The sequence below is a fragment of the Helianthus annuus genome, chromosome 10, assembly GCF_002127325.2.
Source record: "Helianthus annuus cultivar XRQ/B chromosome 10, HanXRQr2.0-SUNRISE, whole genome shotgun sequence".
NCBI classification, from domain to species: domain Eukaryota; kingdom Viridiplantae; phylum Streptophyta; class Magnoliopsida; order Asterales; family Asteraceae; genus Helianthus; species Helianthus annuus.
This window is the reverse complement of record NC_035442.2, coordinates 4,871,020-4,886,891: the sequence shown is the minus strand read 5'-3', so window position 1 is coordinate 4,886,891 and position 15,872 is coordinate 4,871,020. Positions and strand designations below refer to the sequence as shown.

At 35.4% G+C, this 15,872-nt stretch overlaps 1 protein-coding gene across 1 annotated transcript; it reads left to right on the top strand.

Annotated features, from left to right (window-relative positions):
- The first annotated feature begins 1,770 nt into the window (after positions 1 to 1,770).
- LOC110883858 (trihelix transcription factor GT-2) lies at positions 1,771 to 4,518 on the top strand. Its single transcript, XM_022131512.2, has 3 exons — positions 1,771 to 2,165; positions 2,343 to 3,271; positions 3,429 to 4,518. The coding sequence occupies exons 1-3, from the start codon at positions 1,897 to 1,899 to the stop codon at positions 4,127 to 4,129; spliced, it is 1,899 nt and encodes a 632-aa protein (XP_021987204.1). The 5' UTR covers positions 1,771 to 1,896; the 3' UTR covers positions 4,130 to 4,518.
- Positions 4,519 to 15,872: the final 11,354 nt, after the last annotated feature.

Genomic DNA, 15,872 nt, shown 5'->3' with positions numbered 1-15,872 from the left:
GTACTTACTTATAAGTTAAACACCTGCTGTGCATTTAAATTGTTAAGTAGGATTTGTCAATCACTTGAACAGGGAGCATACATCTTGGTTGGGATAACATGCACTGTTTGACCATATAAAGTCAAACCCAGTTCAACTTATAAGCTGCATTTCAATTCTGGTTAAATGTGTTGATCTCTTGTTGTTGTTGTTGTGAGGGTTTGTTACTAGATTAGGAAATACATTTGAAAATGGAGGGAAATTAATAATTCAATCCGTAGGACTGAATTTGTAAGTAAACTTTTGGGGGTATTTTAGTCTTTTCATAGAAATATAAACGGTCAGTTAGTGCCAGGGTTTTAACTAGTGCGCAATTGAATACGTCAGGGACTGGAGTGTTGATTTTTTCAAAATAGTGGCTGAAACTGCGAACGAGTGTAAACCTCAGGGACTGAAACTGTACTTTACTCTATCCAAATTAAATTAAATAGTATACAATAGTTGATTTTATGGTATAGTTTTTTAAACAATACTAAACCATATAAAAATAATTTTCACCAAAACAACTATAAAATTTTATAAACATACGTAAGACAGGAACTTTCTAGTTTTTACTCATTTCAGTCATAAATGACTTGCATTTTATTACGAAATTAACACCGTGCCATCTTAGCTGGACGAGGCGTTCTTAGCCCAGCATATGTGAACCCTTACCACCAACCAATTATAGTGATACCTCACCTCAACCCGTGTGAACCCAAATTAACCCATACCACTTGTAGTTGTGTTCTAGCTCCATCACTTATCCCCTAAAAATTCAACACCCTCTTTCTCCTTTCTTTTAACTCAACCATTCCTCAACCCTGAACCCTTCCTGATTCCCGAACCCAAAATCAATCCCATTCAATGAGATTGAGGGTTACGACGCTGTTCTTGTGAAACCCGTGCAACCCCATAGCCCACCAGTTGACGCCCCTTTTACCCTTATACATAAACTCATTTTCTTCAACATTCCATATTATTTCTTACAACTTTTAGTAACTTTTTTCTAAAAATAAATATTTCATATGTATGTATATAAATAAAGAAAAGGTAAGGAGTTATTTATCTATCTGTGCCATTTACTGCCACATAAACCAAAGTGACCCCTTGTGGTGGTGTCTGAAACTTTTCTTAAACAAGCAGATAAAGGGAAGAAAATATTAATAATTCCAAAAGATTCCCCAGCTATTTTAATACATTTATTACTGCCACTTCTTTTATTTATTTATTCACTCACTCACACATATTTCTTCATTATTTATTTTCGAGTAAAATGCACAAATAGTCCTTGTGATTTAGTGAAATTTCAGTGTAGTCCTCAATTTTCAAAACTACACTCTTAGTTTCTGTAATTTGACAAGTTGTTACTCGAATAGTCTTTAAAGCGGATGAAGGTTACTCAGATAGTTCCTGTGGTTTGACAAGTTGTTTCTCGGATAGTCTCTGTGGTTTAACAAGTTGTTACTCGGATAGTCCTTGTCATTTCACACCTACTTAACCAGAAAAACTAATTTTCATCCGCTTTGGGGACTATCCGAGTAACAACTTGTAAAACCACAGAGACTAAGAATGTAATTTTAAAAAGTTGAGGACTAAAGGTGAAATTTCACTAAACCACAGGTACTACCGTGCTTTTTACTCTTTATTTACTCATTTTCATTTTTCCTTTTTTTTTTTGGTGCGAGTTTGACAGCAGATCAGATCCCCACCGAAATAAATTATTAAATTCACCATTATACCCCCAATCTTACATAAAACCCTCAACATTTCACCATCTTTTTTGTTTTTTTAATTCTTCACCCAACAGTAGCATCTTCTTCTTCTTCTTCTTGTTCTTCTTACTCTTACTATTCTTTCCCCATCATTTTCCATATCATGCTCACCGGAGTTTCCCCTAGCTCCGGCGACTCTTCCGCCGCTTCACCGGTTCAACCCACCTCCACCGCCGCCGCCGCCGAGCTAGGATTCAGTGAAGATGAAAGAGGAAAAACTGACGACGGCGGCGGCGGAGGCGGCGGCAGGAGTTCCGGGGGAAACCGGTGGCCGCGGCAGGAGACGCTGTATTTACTTAAAATACGCTCAGATATGGATGTAGCGTTCCGTGATGCTAGCCTCAAAGGCCCCCTATGGGAAGAGGTTTCTAGGTAGTTTGGAATTTGAAACCCTAATAACTGACTACGAGATCTACTATGTAGTAGACCTCGTGTCAGTTTCGGTTAACCGGAATCTCATTCAATAAATTTGAATGGATTTTGTTTGAAATTGAAATTTGAATAAATTGTTTGAGTAATATATTTATTGTTGATTTTTGTTTTGTTCAGGAAATTAGCTTCGCTTGGCTTTCATCGAAGTGCGAAGAAATGCAAGGAGAAATTCGAAAATGTTTATAAATATCATAAAAGGATTAAAGAAGGAAGAAGTTCAAAAGCAGATGGAAAAACCTACAAGTTTTTTGAACAATTACAAGCTTTAGAAGGTAGTCCTTCTGCCGCCGGTAACCACCACCAGCCACCGCCGCCGCCGTTGCCGCTACCGCTACCGCCTCCGGTTGTATCGAAACCGGCTCAAGTTACAATCACATCAATGCCTTCTGTTGCAACTCCGTCGGAGTTGCAACAGAATAATGTGGATCCGATCTCGGTTGCGGCGCCGGCGGGGGCGGTGGCGGTGGCGATGAATGTGAATGTTAATAATGCGGGTGGGTTTCCGTTTTCGCAATTGAATGTGTCGGAGTCGAATTCGAGTGGTTCTTCGAGTTCATCAGAGGAGGAGGATGAGGTCGTACCGGAGAAGAGGCGAAATCGAAAGCGGAAATGGAAGGAGTTTTTCGGGAGGTTGATGAAGGAGGTGGTGGAGAAACAAGAGGAGTTGCAATCGAAGTTTTTGGACGCGTTGGATAGGCGAGAGCGCGATCGGATGGCGAGAGAGGAAGCGTGGCGGATGCAGGAAATGGCGAAAATGAAACGAGAACACGAATTGCTGGTTCAAGAAAGATCCATGGTCGCTGCGAAAGACGCGGCTGTTGTTACTTTCTTGCAGAAAATTACGGAACAGAATCCGAATACGGTTATACCACAAATGCCCGCAATGCAGTTATTGCAACAACAGCAACAGCAGCAACAACAACAACAACCGACACAAGTGGAACAAGCACCAGCACCACCAGCACAACCGACACCACCAATGCAACAGCAACCACCGCCACAACTACAACCACAACCACAGCAACGAACACCGCCCGCCTTAGCAGGTGCAATCATTCATCAAGTTTTATAATCACAATTAATAAATTTGACTTTCATGATTAATTATTTTTGATTTTGTTGACTCTAAAATGTACTGATTGAGTGAGATTTTACTGGGTACATTTGATTTGATTGTTAATTCTGACGATACCTAATGTGCAGCTACACCTGTATCCGTGCCTGTACCTGTACCTGTTCATGCTCCACTACCTCTGGCGGTGGTGAAGAATCCCGAAATCGCGACCGGAGAGAACACGCTACAACCGAGCCCATCACGATGGCCGAAAGCGGAAATTAACGCACTCATCCAGATTCGAACAAGTCTCGACACAAAATACCAAGATAGCGGACCGAAAGGGCCGCTATGGGAGGAGGTATCGACAGCGATGAGAAACCTAGGATACAACCGGAACGCGAAACGGTGCAAAGAGAAATGGGAAAACATCAACAAGTACTACAAAAAGGTTAAGGAAAGCAGCAAGAAACGCCCCGAGGACTCGAAAACCTGCCCGTATTTCCACCAGCTGGACGCCATTTACCGCGAAAAAGCAGCAAGTGGCAGTAGTAGTAATAATAATAGTAATAGTAACCCGGGTGGTCTCAGCATAAAACCCGAAACCCAAATGGCTATAATGGCCCGACCGGAGCAGCAATGGCCACATCCGGCCGTAGTTCAGCAACAACAACAAGCACACCAGTATCAGCAGAAACAACAACAACAACAACAACTGCAGCAACAGAATGCAGATCTGAACGAAGATGATTACGACGATGAAGATGACGACGACGACGATGAAGACGAAGAAGGGGGTGAGTATGAGATTGTTCCAAACAAGACATCATCAATGGCTTCAGCTGAATGAATGAAATATATAGAAAAAATGGAATAGAACACACTGCAGATGTGGGTCATGAGTTGCAGAAATTGTCCAGTGGGTAAACGGGTCGGGTTGCGGGTTGAGTTTTGGATACTTGAAACAACAAGCACATGTGGTGGGGGAGGGTGGTGTGACTGTAACATTGTAAGTTTTTGTTTTTTTTACAGTGGTATACTGTGGTTTACTTTTTTTATGATTTATTTATTATTTTGCAAGAATAAAATAATGAGGGAGATATAGAATCAATCAAATAATTTAATAAAAAAAATTAAATTGTAATTTTGTAATTTTGTATTTTTGTTGATGGGGTGTAAATGTGAGAGATACTTTTCTTTTATATTTATTTATCAGCATTTATGTTTGCATTATTATTATTTTATGTGCAATTTTAATGCCTGTTTTATTTTGTTTTCTATATTTTATATTTTGTCAATTTTAGCTTTAATGAGCCGGTTATATAATAAGTCCAGTTGTCTTTGTTACCAGACGGTGTGGCTTAACGTCCTCTGCCACCTCATCCTCTTTGGCACCACATGTCGCCCCTTCCTCATTTTCTGGGCGCTATACATCTCTTCGCCAAACAAATAACGGGCTTTTTGTGCCGATTTCGAGAAGAAAGATCATATATGACCGTTGGTAAACGGTCAAATTTAAAAAAAAAAGCAAACACTTCAATTTTCATTATATATATGCATCTATTACACAACCCAATCATAAACTCATTCACTGAAACCTACAAATTCTATCCAATCATTAATAAAAAATGTCATCTGACTCTTCATTCAAGGGAGTGATTGACGATATGCTTATCGGAGTGACTTAGGAGGCAAATCAGTATTTGCGAGAAGAAGCCGAATCGTCTACAACGCGTAGCAGACAAGCGCCTCTTGAATGAGATCGGTTAGGTGCTCATGACTGTTTAATGAAGGATTATTTTGGTGAAAATCTCTTGTACGACGATGCACAGTTTAGGCGTCGGTTTCGTTTCGTATGAGTCGTCGCCTTTTTAAAAAATTTATGATGATCTTGTGGGCCAATATTCGTTTTTCACACAAAGGGAAAGTGCTAGTCGAAAATTTGGATTCTCTGGAATACAAAAGTGTACAACCGCAATTTGGCAACTAGCGTACAACATGGCGATCGATGGGTGGGACGAATACCTAAGGATGTCAGACAGAACTTGTCGTGACAGTCTTGACAGTTTCTGTAAAGGTATTCGTTAATTATTATTATTGTTATTGTTGTTGTTATTTATATTAGTATTGTTGTTGTTATTATTATTACTTTTATTATTATTATTATTACTATTATTATTATTATTATTATTATTGTTGTTGTTGTTGTTATAATTTATAGTTTAATAATGTTATTATTATTATTATTATTACTACTACTTTTATTATTATTGTTATTATTATTATTATTATTATTATTACTATTATTATTATTAGGATAATTGGTTTTTAATAAACCAATCTTTGTCCCGTTGGTAAATAATAATTTTACCTACGTAATTGGTATACAATAATCCTACCTATCAACATGTTGGTACTCAATGAACTTCCATTAATTTTTTTAACTGAAGTTAGTTTTTAAGTTTTATTTATTACACAAACAGTCCATGTAGTTGTAATTTACTAGTTTTAACTATTTTAAAATTATTATTTACCAGCGGGACAAAAGTTGGTTTATTAAAAACCAATTTTCCTTATTATTATTATTATTATTATTTATTGTTGTTATAATTTATAGTTTAATAATGTACTTTGTTAGGTGTTATGTTTCTTTACGGGAGACGATATATGAGGATGCCAACAACTACCGACGTTCCACTTTTATACCAGATGCATCAATGGATACACGGGTTTCCAACCGTCGAGGATACTTGAAAAGAGTAAGATGGGAAACGTCATGTAAACGTGCATCATCTTGCATAACATGATATTGGAGGACTGGGACATAGTCTTTTGTGCCGAGTATGTTGAAGGTAACCAACCGGCGAACCTACTACTAACCTACGCTAAAAAAGAAGCTGTCTGAGCGAGGATACGTGACAGGGAAGACTTGATACATATTTTGACAGTTAGCTCGATTAGTCATTTGGGTTTATTTGTAATTAATTGTAATTATAGTCGGTTGGGCTTGAACTTGTAATTAGGGCCCTAATAGTGATTTAAGCCCATTAGGGAGCCTAAGGCCTCGTAGCCCATACCTATATATAGTGCAAGAAAAGGATTTAGTGAGTAATGGTTCACTTGTGGGTTTTGGAGAGCTAGAGATCCTCGAGAGAGAACCATCCAGATTTGTATTGTGTTTTGAGTTTATTAGTGATTAATAGATCCTGAAAAGTTTAAGTAATCTCGTGTTCATCTTGTTTCTTACCCACATTATGTGTTTTAGTGATTTCCGCTCACTAGAATATCATAGATCCGTTATCCAGTGTTTGTTTATCGATTACGTGGACCTACATGACACACACCATAACCTTCGAGCTGACTAACCGAGCACCTATGGTTTGATCGTGGATAAGGAGTCGATGACGAGTGAAGATCTGGTTTTAAGTTTATAATACCACACCACCTAGCCTTAGAATCAAAGAACTATCAAATTATTGAATAAGAGTTTGCATTTTTTAGTTTTTAGGATTTAATCTTTGTAGTGGACAAATAGTAATAGAGTGTGTAAGTTGTCGTACTAAAATGAATAAAACAGCTGAGTCTATTAGAAGTATCTTCCAAAAGAGAAGCCATTCTGTATTTTGTTACAAGTTAGTTGTCCGGCATGCAAATACACACACATATAATATTCAATCAAAAAAAAGTTTATCTATTTATTAAAAAAAAAACTTTACTTAAAAAATCTTTGTAAAAACCTAAAAATATTTCATTTTTTTTATCCAATATATGTTATATGCTAGTCATTTTTTGACAACATAAAAAAGTTACGTTGCAAAAAATTACACATGTGTAATACATATGACTTCACACACGAGTAACATATGTGTGTATATGTTTTTTTTTTTTGAAAACTATTAATGACTTCATCTAGTTTTTAGGACCGGTGTGATACACGCAAGGGCGGACTTATGTATGAACATCGGGTTCCCAGGAACCCATTCGGTTTTTAATTTTTAGCGTAAATGTATAAGACAAACTGAAAAGGAACCCATAAGTAAAATATTGGAGGAACCCATAACACAAATACGCTATTGTTCCACTGGTTAATTGTGCACCCCTTTACCTTGACACCCCGAGTTCAAATCCTGCGTCAGCCGAATTCTTGTGTTTTTTCCGATTTTATTCCTTTATTGTTAATTTAATGGAACCCTTGGGGTGGAGCTCAATCAGCGGTGATGGTAGTACTATTAAGTGCCATTAACTAATTAACTTGATGTTTATGTGATATGCATTGAATGGTGTGTGCTCTTTAATTCAAATAAATTTCTAACAAACTCTATTTTAATCTTGATAATTGTTTAGTGTAATTCTATGTATGGGGCTTTTGCATAATTAATGTATGTTTAAATGTTAATATCATAACTTGATGTTCATGTGTATGTTTTAAAGTATCATTCGAAAAAGTGAATTTAGTGATAAAGCTCGACCCGACCCGGACGGAAATTCTAACGTCAAGTTGATGGAAATTAGAGCACCTAAAAAGTGAACCCAGTGAAAAAAAAATCCTGGATCCGCCACTGGATACACGGATCACTAAGATTACCGATTACGAACATTAGACTCAACCAAACAATTTGTAATCCGCATCTTCATAATAAGGCCAATTATTGAATCAGTCACTGTACAGATGTACTGGTCAGACGAATCAAATCGTGCTAATTTAACCTTCAGAAAAAGGATGGTTCACAGATACCAACTAATTTAACCGTTCGATAAAAGGATGGTTTACAAATACCGACTCTTTGTTTGCAGTTCCTGATCTAACCTGGTTCAATTATAAAAAATATTGCCTGTAATAAAATATGAGAATTAAAATACCTAAACAGATATCAATAAAAAATATTGCCTGTAATAAAATATGAGAATTAAAACATCTAAATAGATATCAATGAATGGATAAAAAAAAAAACATTGCTGTTTCGTCAAAGACGAAAATACATTATCTAAAATGAATGGTGATAAAATGCACAATTTATTTATTTATTTTACGGAAAAAAAAAACATTTGTCTTCGATAAAAAGTTGACCAAAAATGTCACTGTTGTGTTTATTTAATCCAATAAAAGCAACCATAAAGGAAGCACAATTTGAATTACCGTTCAGCAAAAGTTTATTTAAAAGATATCATATATTCTAGAGTTAAATACCATTTAGTCTATGTGGTTTGGACTATTTTACTAGTTTAGTTCAAAAGTTTGAAACGTTGTCATTTTAGTCCAAATAGTTTTAAACGTTGCCATTTTAGTCCACTGAGTTAACTCCATCCTTTTATTTTATTAACTAGAAGGGCATTTCGGTTATTTTATATGTAATTCTGTTAACTAGAAGGGCAATTCGACCATATAAAATGATCGAATTACCCTTCTAACTAATAAAAAAATGGACGGAGTTAACCCAGTGGACTAAAATGACAACGCTTTAAACTATTTGGACTAAAATGACAATGTTTCAATCCTTTGGACTAAACTGATAAAATGACTCAAATCAAGGGACTAAAATGGCATTTAACTATATATTTTATAACCGATTAATATTAAATTATTATATTATTTACCAATGAGAAACCTCAAAAACGGTATAAATTATACATATACACTCAAAACTTATATTGTTATTCTATTAATTAAAATTTCTTAACACGTGATATTGATATAATTGTAAGGATTTTTTTTTCTCACTTCTGGGTCGATTCACTTTGACTAAATTTTGTAATATTATTTTTTGTTAAACCAATTTTTGACTATATATACAGGTGTATGTAATATGAACCTAACGTATTTAAGCAATAGACCTAAACAGAAAAGCAATATATTCAAACTTCAAAGATATGGACATGTTTGTACCAAATCTTAGCCGTTAAAATAAAATACAAGGTGTATTTACAAGTGAAATTTTAAAGATAAAAATCTAATACATTTGCACCGAAGAAACTTTGGCCTAGCAGTACCAAGTTGTTTAAAATGGTGTTCCTCTCAATGGGGTCAAAGGTTCGAGGCCCGTGATGGACACTTGTGTAAAATTAATAGTATATCAGTGGTTTGGTTCATTGCATAATAACACCCTATTTTCCACTTTTTGCGTACTGACACCCTGTGGTAGACATTTCGTGACACTCTCCAACCCTGTGGTTTCTAGATTGCGGTTTGCTACCATGTGGTTGGGTCCAGAAATTAACGTTTTGTGTGCATATCGTGATGAAATGTTCAACATAGGGTGTCATTACATAAAAAATGAAAGATAGGATGTCATTGTGCGATCTGGAAATTCACATGTGAACATCTCTAGTTTATAGTCATTTGCATGTCATTTCATTTATACATTTTTTTATTCTAAAATAAATGTCACAGCTTGGTATAATACAACAAAAGTGGGGGGGGGGGGGGATTAGAAACCGAACAATTTTGATCTTCATCTAACTTGGTTATTCTTATGAAACTGGCCTTGTTATGATGTTTTTCTAGCTATTTTAAAATATTTTTCTCAAAGAACAAGTATTTATGTTATATGAAAAGAATTTCAATGTTATAAAAAACAAGTTGCTTTGCAATTAAAAGTAAGTGTCTATTAAAATGACATACTATTATTTGAACCTATTATATAATCTGATTGACAAGCTACAAGAAAGAACATGTATCTCATTCTTCAATCAATTGAGCTAAGTTGTAATAACTAATAATAAAGGATCTTATTCTCCAACTTATTGATCAAGTACAAAAGTTGTAATTGCTAATAATTAAGGATCTCATTCTCCAACCAATTGAGCTTTATACAATTGTTTTACATGAATATGATAATAAGAGAAGTGGGCTACGAATCAGACATTCAATCAGTCAATCGATCGTATCCAGTAAATCCCACAAATAGCAAACCTATTGGTAGGGTCTGGGGATGGTGAGATGTAGGCACACCTTACCTCTATTCATAAGGATAGAGAGACTGCTTCCAGAGAGACCCCAGCATAAAAGACTAAAAGACTGATAGTAGACAAGCGAGAAACTAAACAAATCTAGAAACAGAGAGTTACTAAATAACAAAAGAAGTGTTGAAGAGAACGAATCAGACATAGAATGCGCATATGTAGAAGGGAGAAGCTAAGCCTAAACAAACCAAATGTTAAAACATTTATTGCGTTATCAAAGACGTTAATGATCAATACGCAGTTTTTACCAGTTCTGTGTTCATTAGAACCGTACTCTTGTTACAAGTTACATTCTTCATGACCCTACTTTGGCCTTTCATTTACAGTTGGTACCAAAAATTGGTGCTGCTTAGATGTTTTTGGAGGGCAAATGGAAGCCAGTTAGTACCAAAAAAGAAGAATCATATTTAATGATAAAAAAAATCCGATTGGTTTTTAAAAGGAATAATGGATTTTAATAATCATAACTATTAGCCGTTGGCCGACAACGGTCCAACTTAAAAAATAACCAATAATGTTTTTATTTGGATTTATCGTATATATGAATAGATTTATTTTACGGTTTCATGCATATGTTTCAGTCAATATATTTAATTTTTTTAAATGGTTGTATACTTGTATCATATACAACTATACAAGTTGTATATGCACATATATTTGGGCCGTCCAAGATATCACTAAATCAACTTTTGGGCCGTCCAACATACCACACCGTCCACACATGACATGTTCATATTTTATCATATGATTTTATCTTGGAGTTAAATGCAATTTTAGTCCATGTGGTTTAGACCATTTTGCCAGTTTAGTCCAAAGGTTTCATTTTTAACCTGTGGGTCCAAAAAGGTTTCACAGTTGCCATTTTAGTCCACTTGGTTAACTTCATCATTTTTTTCTGTTAATGAGAAGGCCAATTCGGTCATTTTGTATGTAATTCTGTTAACTAAAAGGGCAATTCAGCCATATAAAGTGACCGATTTGGCCTTCTTGTTAACAGAAAAAATGGATGAAGTTAACCCAGTGGACTAAAATGGCAACTGTGAAACCTTTTTGGACCCACAGTTTAAAAATGAAACCTTTGGACTAAACTGGCAAAATGGCCCAAACCACAGGGACTAAAATGGCATTTAACTCTTTTATCTTGTATTTGACCCTATCAGATAGGAGGCAACTAGTATTAACACCCCTCAGTGGGGCGTAAAACCGTGAGAAACGGTGCCAATGCCATACCACCGACAACGACTACAAATACTGAAGTTGCGGCGTGTTAATGTGAAGAAATTAGACCGAAACGTAAAGTATAGAAAATAATAACCAAGTCAATTTATAACCTGTGCGTTGCAACAAACTTGTCAAACATGAAAAAATAGTCGACGTAAAAACGTTGAACCACACACGCACGTTGCATCTTGTTAACTCGCAAAAATTAGAGCAAAACGTAAAACGAAATGTAAAAACGTTGAACCATATACGCATGTTGCGCCGTGTTAACTCGCAAAATTTCGAGCGAAACATAAAACGAAAAATTTGCGAAATATGAAAAGTATGAGACCGAAGTTGAAAGTAAAAAAGTTGTGAGGTTAAATTTGCAAAAGATGAAAACGTTTGGGTTAAAAGTAAAAAAAAAAATCAAATAGTTTTAGGTTAAGTGTAATATTAATTTTTTTTTTTTTTTTTGAAACTTTTCTGAGCCTTAGGTTCAACCCAAATGTTGCAAATTTAGAGTGTGGAAATAGTTTTAGGTTATAGACAACTCTAGAAAATGGTTATGGTATATCACATCAATACAACAAGAATATGACTAACAGATCTTCATCCCTGCATGGTGATTTGAGTTTGTCATATCTTTTGGCCTAACAGTACAAAAGTAGTAAAATGATTGAATACCATTCGATTTTCGACGAGCTTTAACAAAGACCATGTCTAATTAAGCGTGGTCTATCGGACTTTTATAGAACTCACTTTCTCCATACTGGATTTCTCATGGGCATATCAGCTTAGATGATATATTGAACAAACTAGGATTGCGACCCGCCGCAATGCGGCGGGGATTCTTTAGTTATAACTAAGTCAATCTAGGACCCGCACGTTATGTTAAACCTGTCAAATGGGGAAAAAATAGACGATGTAAAAACGTTCACCCACACACGCACGTTGCGTCATGTTAACTCGCAAAATTTAGAACGAAACGTAAAAACGTTAAACCAAAGACGCACGTTGCGATGTGTTAAGTCACAAAATTTAGAACCAAGTATAAAGCGAAAAATTTGCGAAAAATGAAAACTATAAAGGACCAAAGTTGAAAGTAAAAAAAGTTATGAGGATAGATTGCAAAAGATAAAAAGTTTTGGGTTAAAAGTAAAAAAAAACAAATAATTTTGAGTTAAAAGTAATTTATGAAAAACTTTTGGGTGAAAAGTAAAAAAAATCAATTTTTTTGGAAAACCCCCAAAGCCAACGTTACGACAACCATATGCATAACCATTTTTTCTTTGAAAACCCCCCAAAACACACCCCGGATTGCGGCGGGGCGTAAAACGGTGTCAAATAATACTAGTGTCACACAACCATCATCGACCACCAACACTGACTCGACCTAGGATATGCGTGTTGCGACTAACTTGTCAAACATGGAAAAACAGAGGTAAAAACGTTGAACCGCACATGCACGTTGCGTCGTATTAACTCGAAAAACTTTTGGGTGAAAAGTAAAAAAAATCAATTTTTTTTTGGAAAACCCCCAAAGCCAACGTTACGAAAACCATATGCATAACCATTTTTTCTTTGAAAACCCCCCAGAGCACACCCCGGATTGCGGCAGTGCGTAAAACGGTGTCAAATAATACTAATGTCACACAACCGTCATCAACCACCAACACTGACTCGACCTAGGATATGCGTGTTGCGACTAACTTGTCACGTTGGAAAAATATAGGTAAAAACGTTGAACCACACATGCACGTTGCGTCGTATTAACTCGAAAAATTAAGAACTATACGTAAAACGAAAATCTGCGAAAGATGAAAAGTATAAGTGACAAAAGTTGTGAAGTTAAATTGTAAATAATGAAAAGTTTTGGGTTAAAGTTAAAAAAAAAATTATGTAAGGTTAAACTTGTAACAAGTAAAAACCTTTGGGTTAAAAATAAAAAATCAACTTTTTTTTTTTGGAAAACACCCAAAGTACAATGTACAAGTGATAATGCACAAAAAAGTTGCAAACTTATATATATGGAATGGAATTAGAGATGACCATGAGACGTGTCAGGAAAGTATATTGGCACTCCGAGTATCATAACCAATTGTAAATCCGTGTCTCATTCTTGGTGGGTATCCGATTACTCATTACCCGTTGGGTATTTAGTATATCCGCTACTTTGTATAAAAATAATCGTTGGCCCAAATAAATTTCTTATTATTTTAATGTTTATAAATGTTATATTCCTTGGATATAAAAAGTAAAGTTAGTGGATTAGTAAACTATTGTATTAGAAAAGGGAAAAAAAGGGAAAATGTTTACAAGTATTTTTCAGATAGATAAACGGGTGTGTATGTTCAAGTAATCTGGACGAGTATCACTAAATACCATAGTTGTCCCAGCAGTGATGAATCCAAGATTTCTTGTCAGGGGGTGCGAAGCGAAAACTATGTTGTTTCGAAATAAGTCTGGTAAAAAAAGGAAACAAATAGTGATATGTGGGTGTGAATAGTCTTCATATTTAAAAATTAGTTTGTCATAAACGGTTTATGAAATGTTCTAAGCTTTTAAAAAATATCTCTTAGAACTACATTATAAATACTAAGACTATGTGTAGTGGGGCGTGATTTTTAAAAAAATTTGAAAAAAACGCCCTAAAACGCCCTTCCCACCATTACATGGGGCGTTTTCTTAAAAAAAAGAAATCAAAAACTTGAAGTTGGCGTTATGATCAAAACGCTGCATGGGGTTTGACTTGGAGTGCATGGGGTTTGACATGGAGTGCATGTGGCCAATAGGAGTGCATGTGGCAAATGGGAGTGGGTCCAAGGTGGGGGCATGGCCAATGATAAATACTTTGTTTTTTTTTATTCTTTTTAATGATTGGAAGGGGCATTATTCCCACTACGCCACTTTTACTATAATGACCCAACGCTGACTGGGACGCCACGTGTCGGATAATGCCCCATGGTGGGGGCATTATAACACATTACCACTACACATGGTCTAATGTCGTTTAGAATGTATATGTGTCTACCTGATACATGTATGCATGAACTTGCCATGATCCTTGCCGTACAATGTTTGTATGATCGTACACGTGAAATCCCTATGTAATGTCCAAATCACTTAATAATAACTGTATGTAAACATAGTAGGATGTGATTAACCACAATACTTCGTAGTCACATAATTCTAACCGAGCAAAACTAATATGAATTCACGGCCCCTACTCTCTTTTACAATTATTTAAACACAGGGGGAGAAAACATGAGCAACATTACGGTAAAGTAATGTACAGTTTTATTAGAGTTTTTGTTATATCATTATGGTCACTAGAGTGAAATAGTAACACAAGTTAAGTCCTTACATTCTCGGACCGTTAATATTAGATAGCGAAGACGTTTTTAGTAGTACTACTGGGCCCGACAAGCCCCACCCGGGTTAGTCGCGCTAACCCGACTGGTAAAGGTTGAACAGGTGTAAAATTTGCCTAACACTCCACCATTGTCAGTGATAGACATGGTAACAAGGCAAACAACGCATAACACAGTCAACTTCGGTTACGAACACTTAGTGACATAATATATAGGTTAGCTACCTACATATATGACACCAAACTGCTAATAACTATTATTAATCTCAAATAGTGAAACAAATATTATTTGACAAACCTGTGAACTCACACACCATGGTTGACACTTTTCTTGCATGTGTTTCTCAGGTTGCTAAGGTATCTCTCATGGTTAGGTTGCACGCATGGATGTTAAAAACAATTTTATTTATTTGCATGGTTTCATTTGATAAACTTGTTGGTTTATTTGGGCGTTGTTTTGCACACAGTTTTACTTTACATTTACTTTACGCTTTCACATTTTTATTTAAAGATTTGAAAACGTATTTTCATCCTATAAAGGTCAATTTATATGAGTGATGTCTTAAATCCTGGTTTGTCACGACTCGCAGTAAAACCCCGCAAGTGAAAATTGAGGGTGTGACATATAAGCAAAATGCCCAAAAAGTTTTACACCGTTCGAAAAGATAAAGATATCCGGACACTGCAAAAGGTGAACAAAACGAAATATAAATAACATATTTGGATTTAAATATTTGAAGTTGATGCTTAATCGAACAAGAAATATATCCTAAATGTTTAACTTCTTGATTTATAAATGAATCAAAACTATCACATTTAATTACTAATATCACTATTAAACTTATTAAAATTAATATGAGTTTACCATCAAAACATTATTTAATATTATGTTTTATGATTAGAAAATCTACCTATTATAATAAATCAATGCTCAAAAATCCTAGGTGTCACTCCCACAGCCATCCTCCATTACTTCTTTCCTACTTGTCACTTCCATATTCATTTAGTCCACGTGTCAACTTCTCCTTTTTTTCTGCTATTTTTTTTTCATTTGAAGACT

What these genes read in the sequence shown, in the direction of transcription:
- LOC110883858 (XM_022131512.2), top strand. Translation starts at nt 1,897, where the DNA reads ATGCTCACCGGAGTTTCCCCTAGCTCCGGCGACTCTTCCGCCGCTTCA. An exon ending in CTATGGGAAGAGGTTTCTAG is followed by an intron (nt 2,166 to 2,342) that starts GTAGTTTGGAAT and finishes TGTTTTGTTCAG; the next exon opens with GAAATTAGCTTCGCTTGGCT. An exon ending in AACACCGCCCGCCTTAGCAG is followed by an intron (nt 3,272 to 3,428) that starts GTGCAATCATTC and finishes CCTAATGTGCAG; the next exon opens with CTACACCTGTATCCGTGCCT.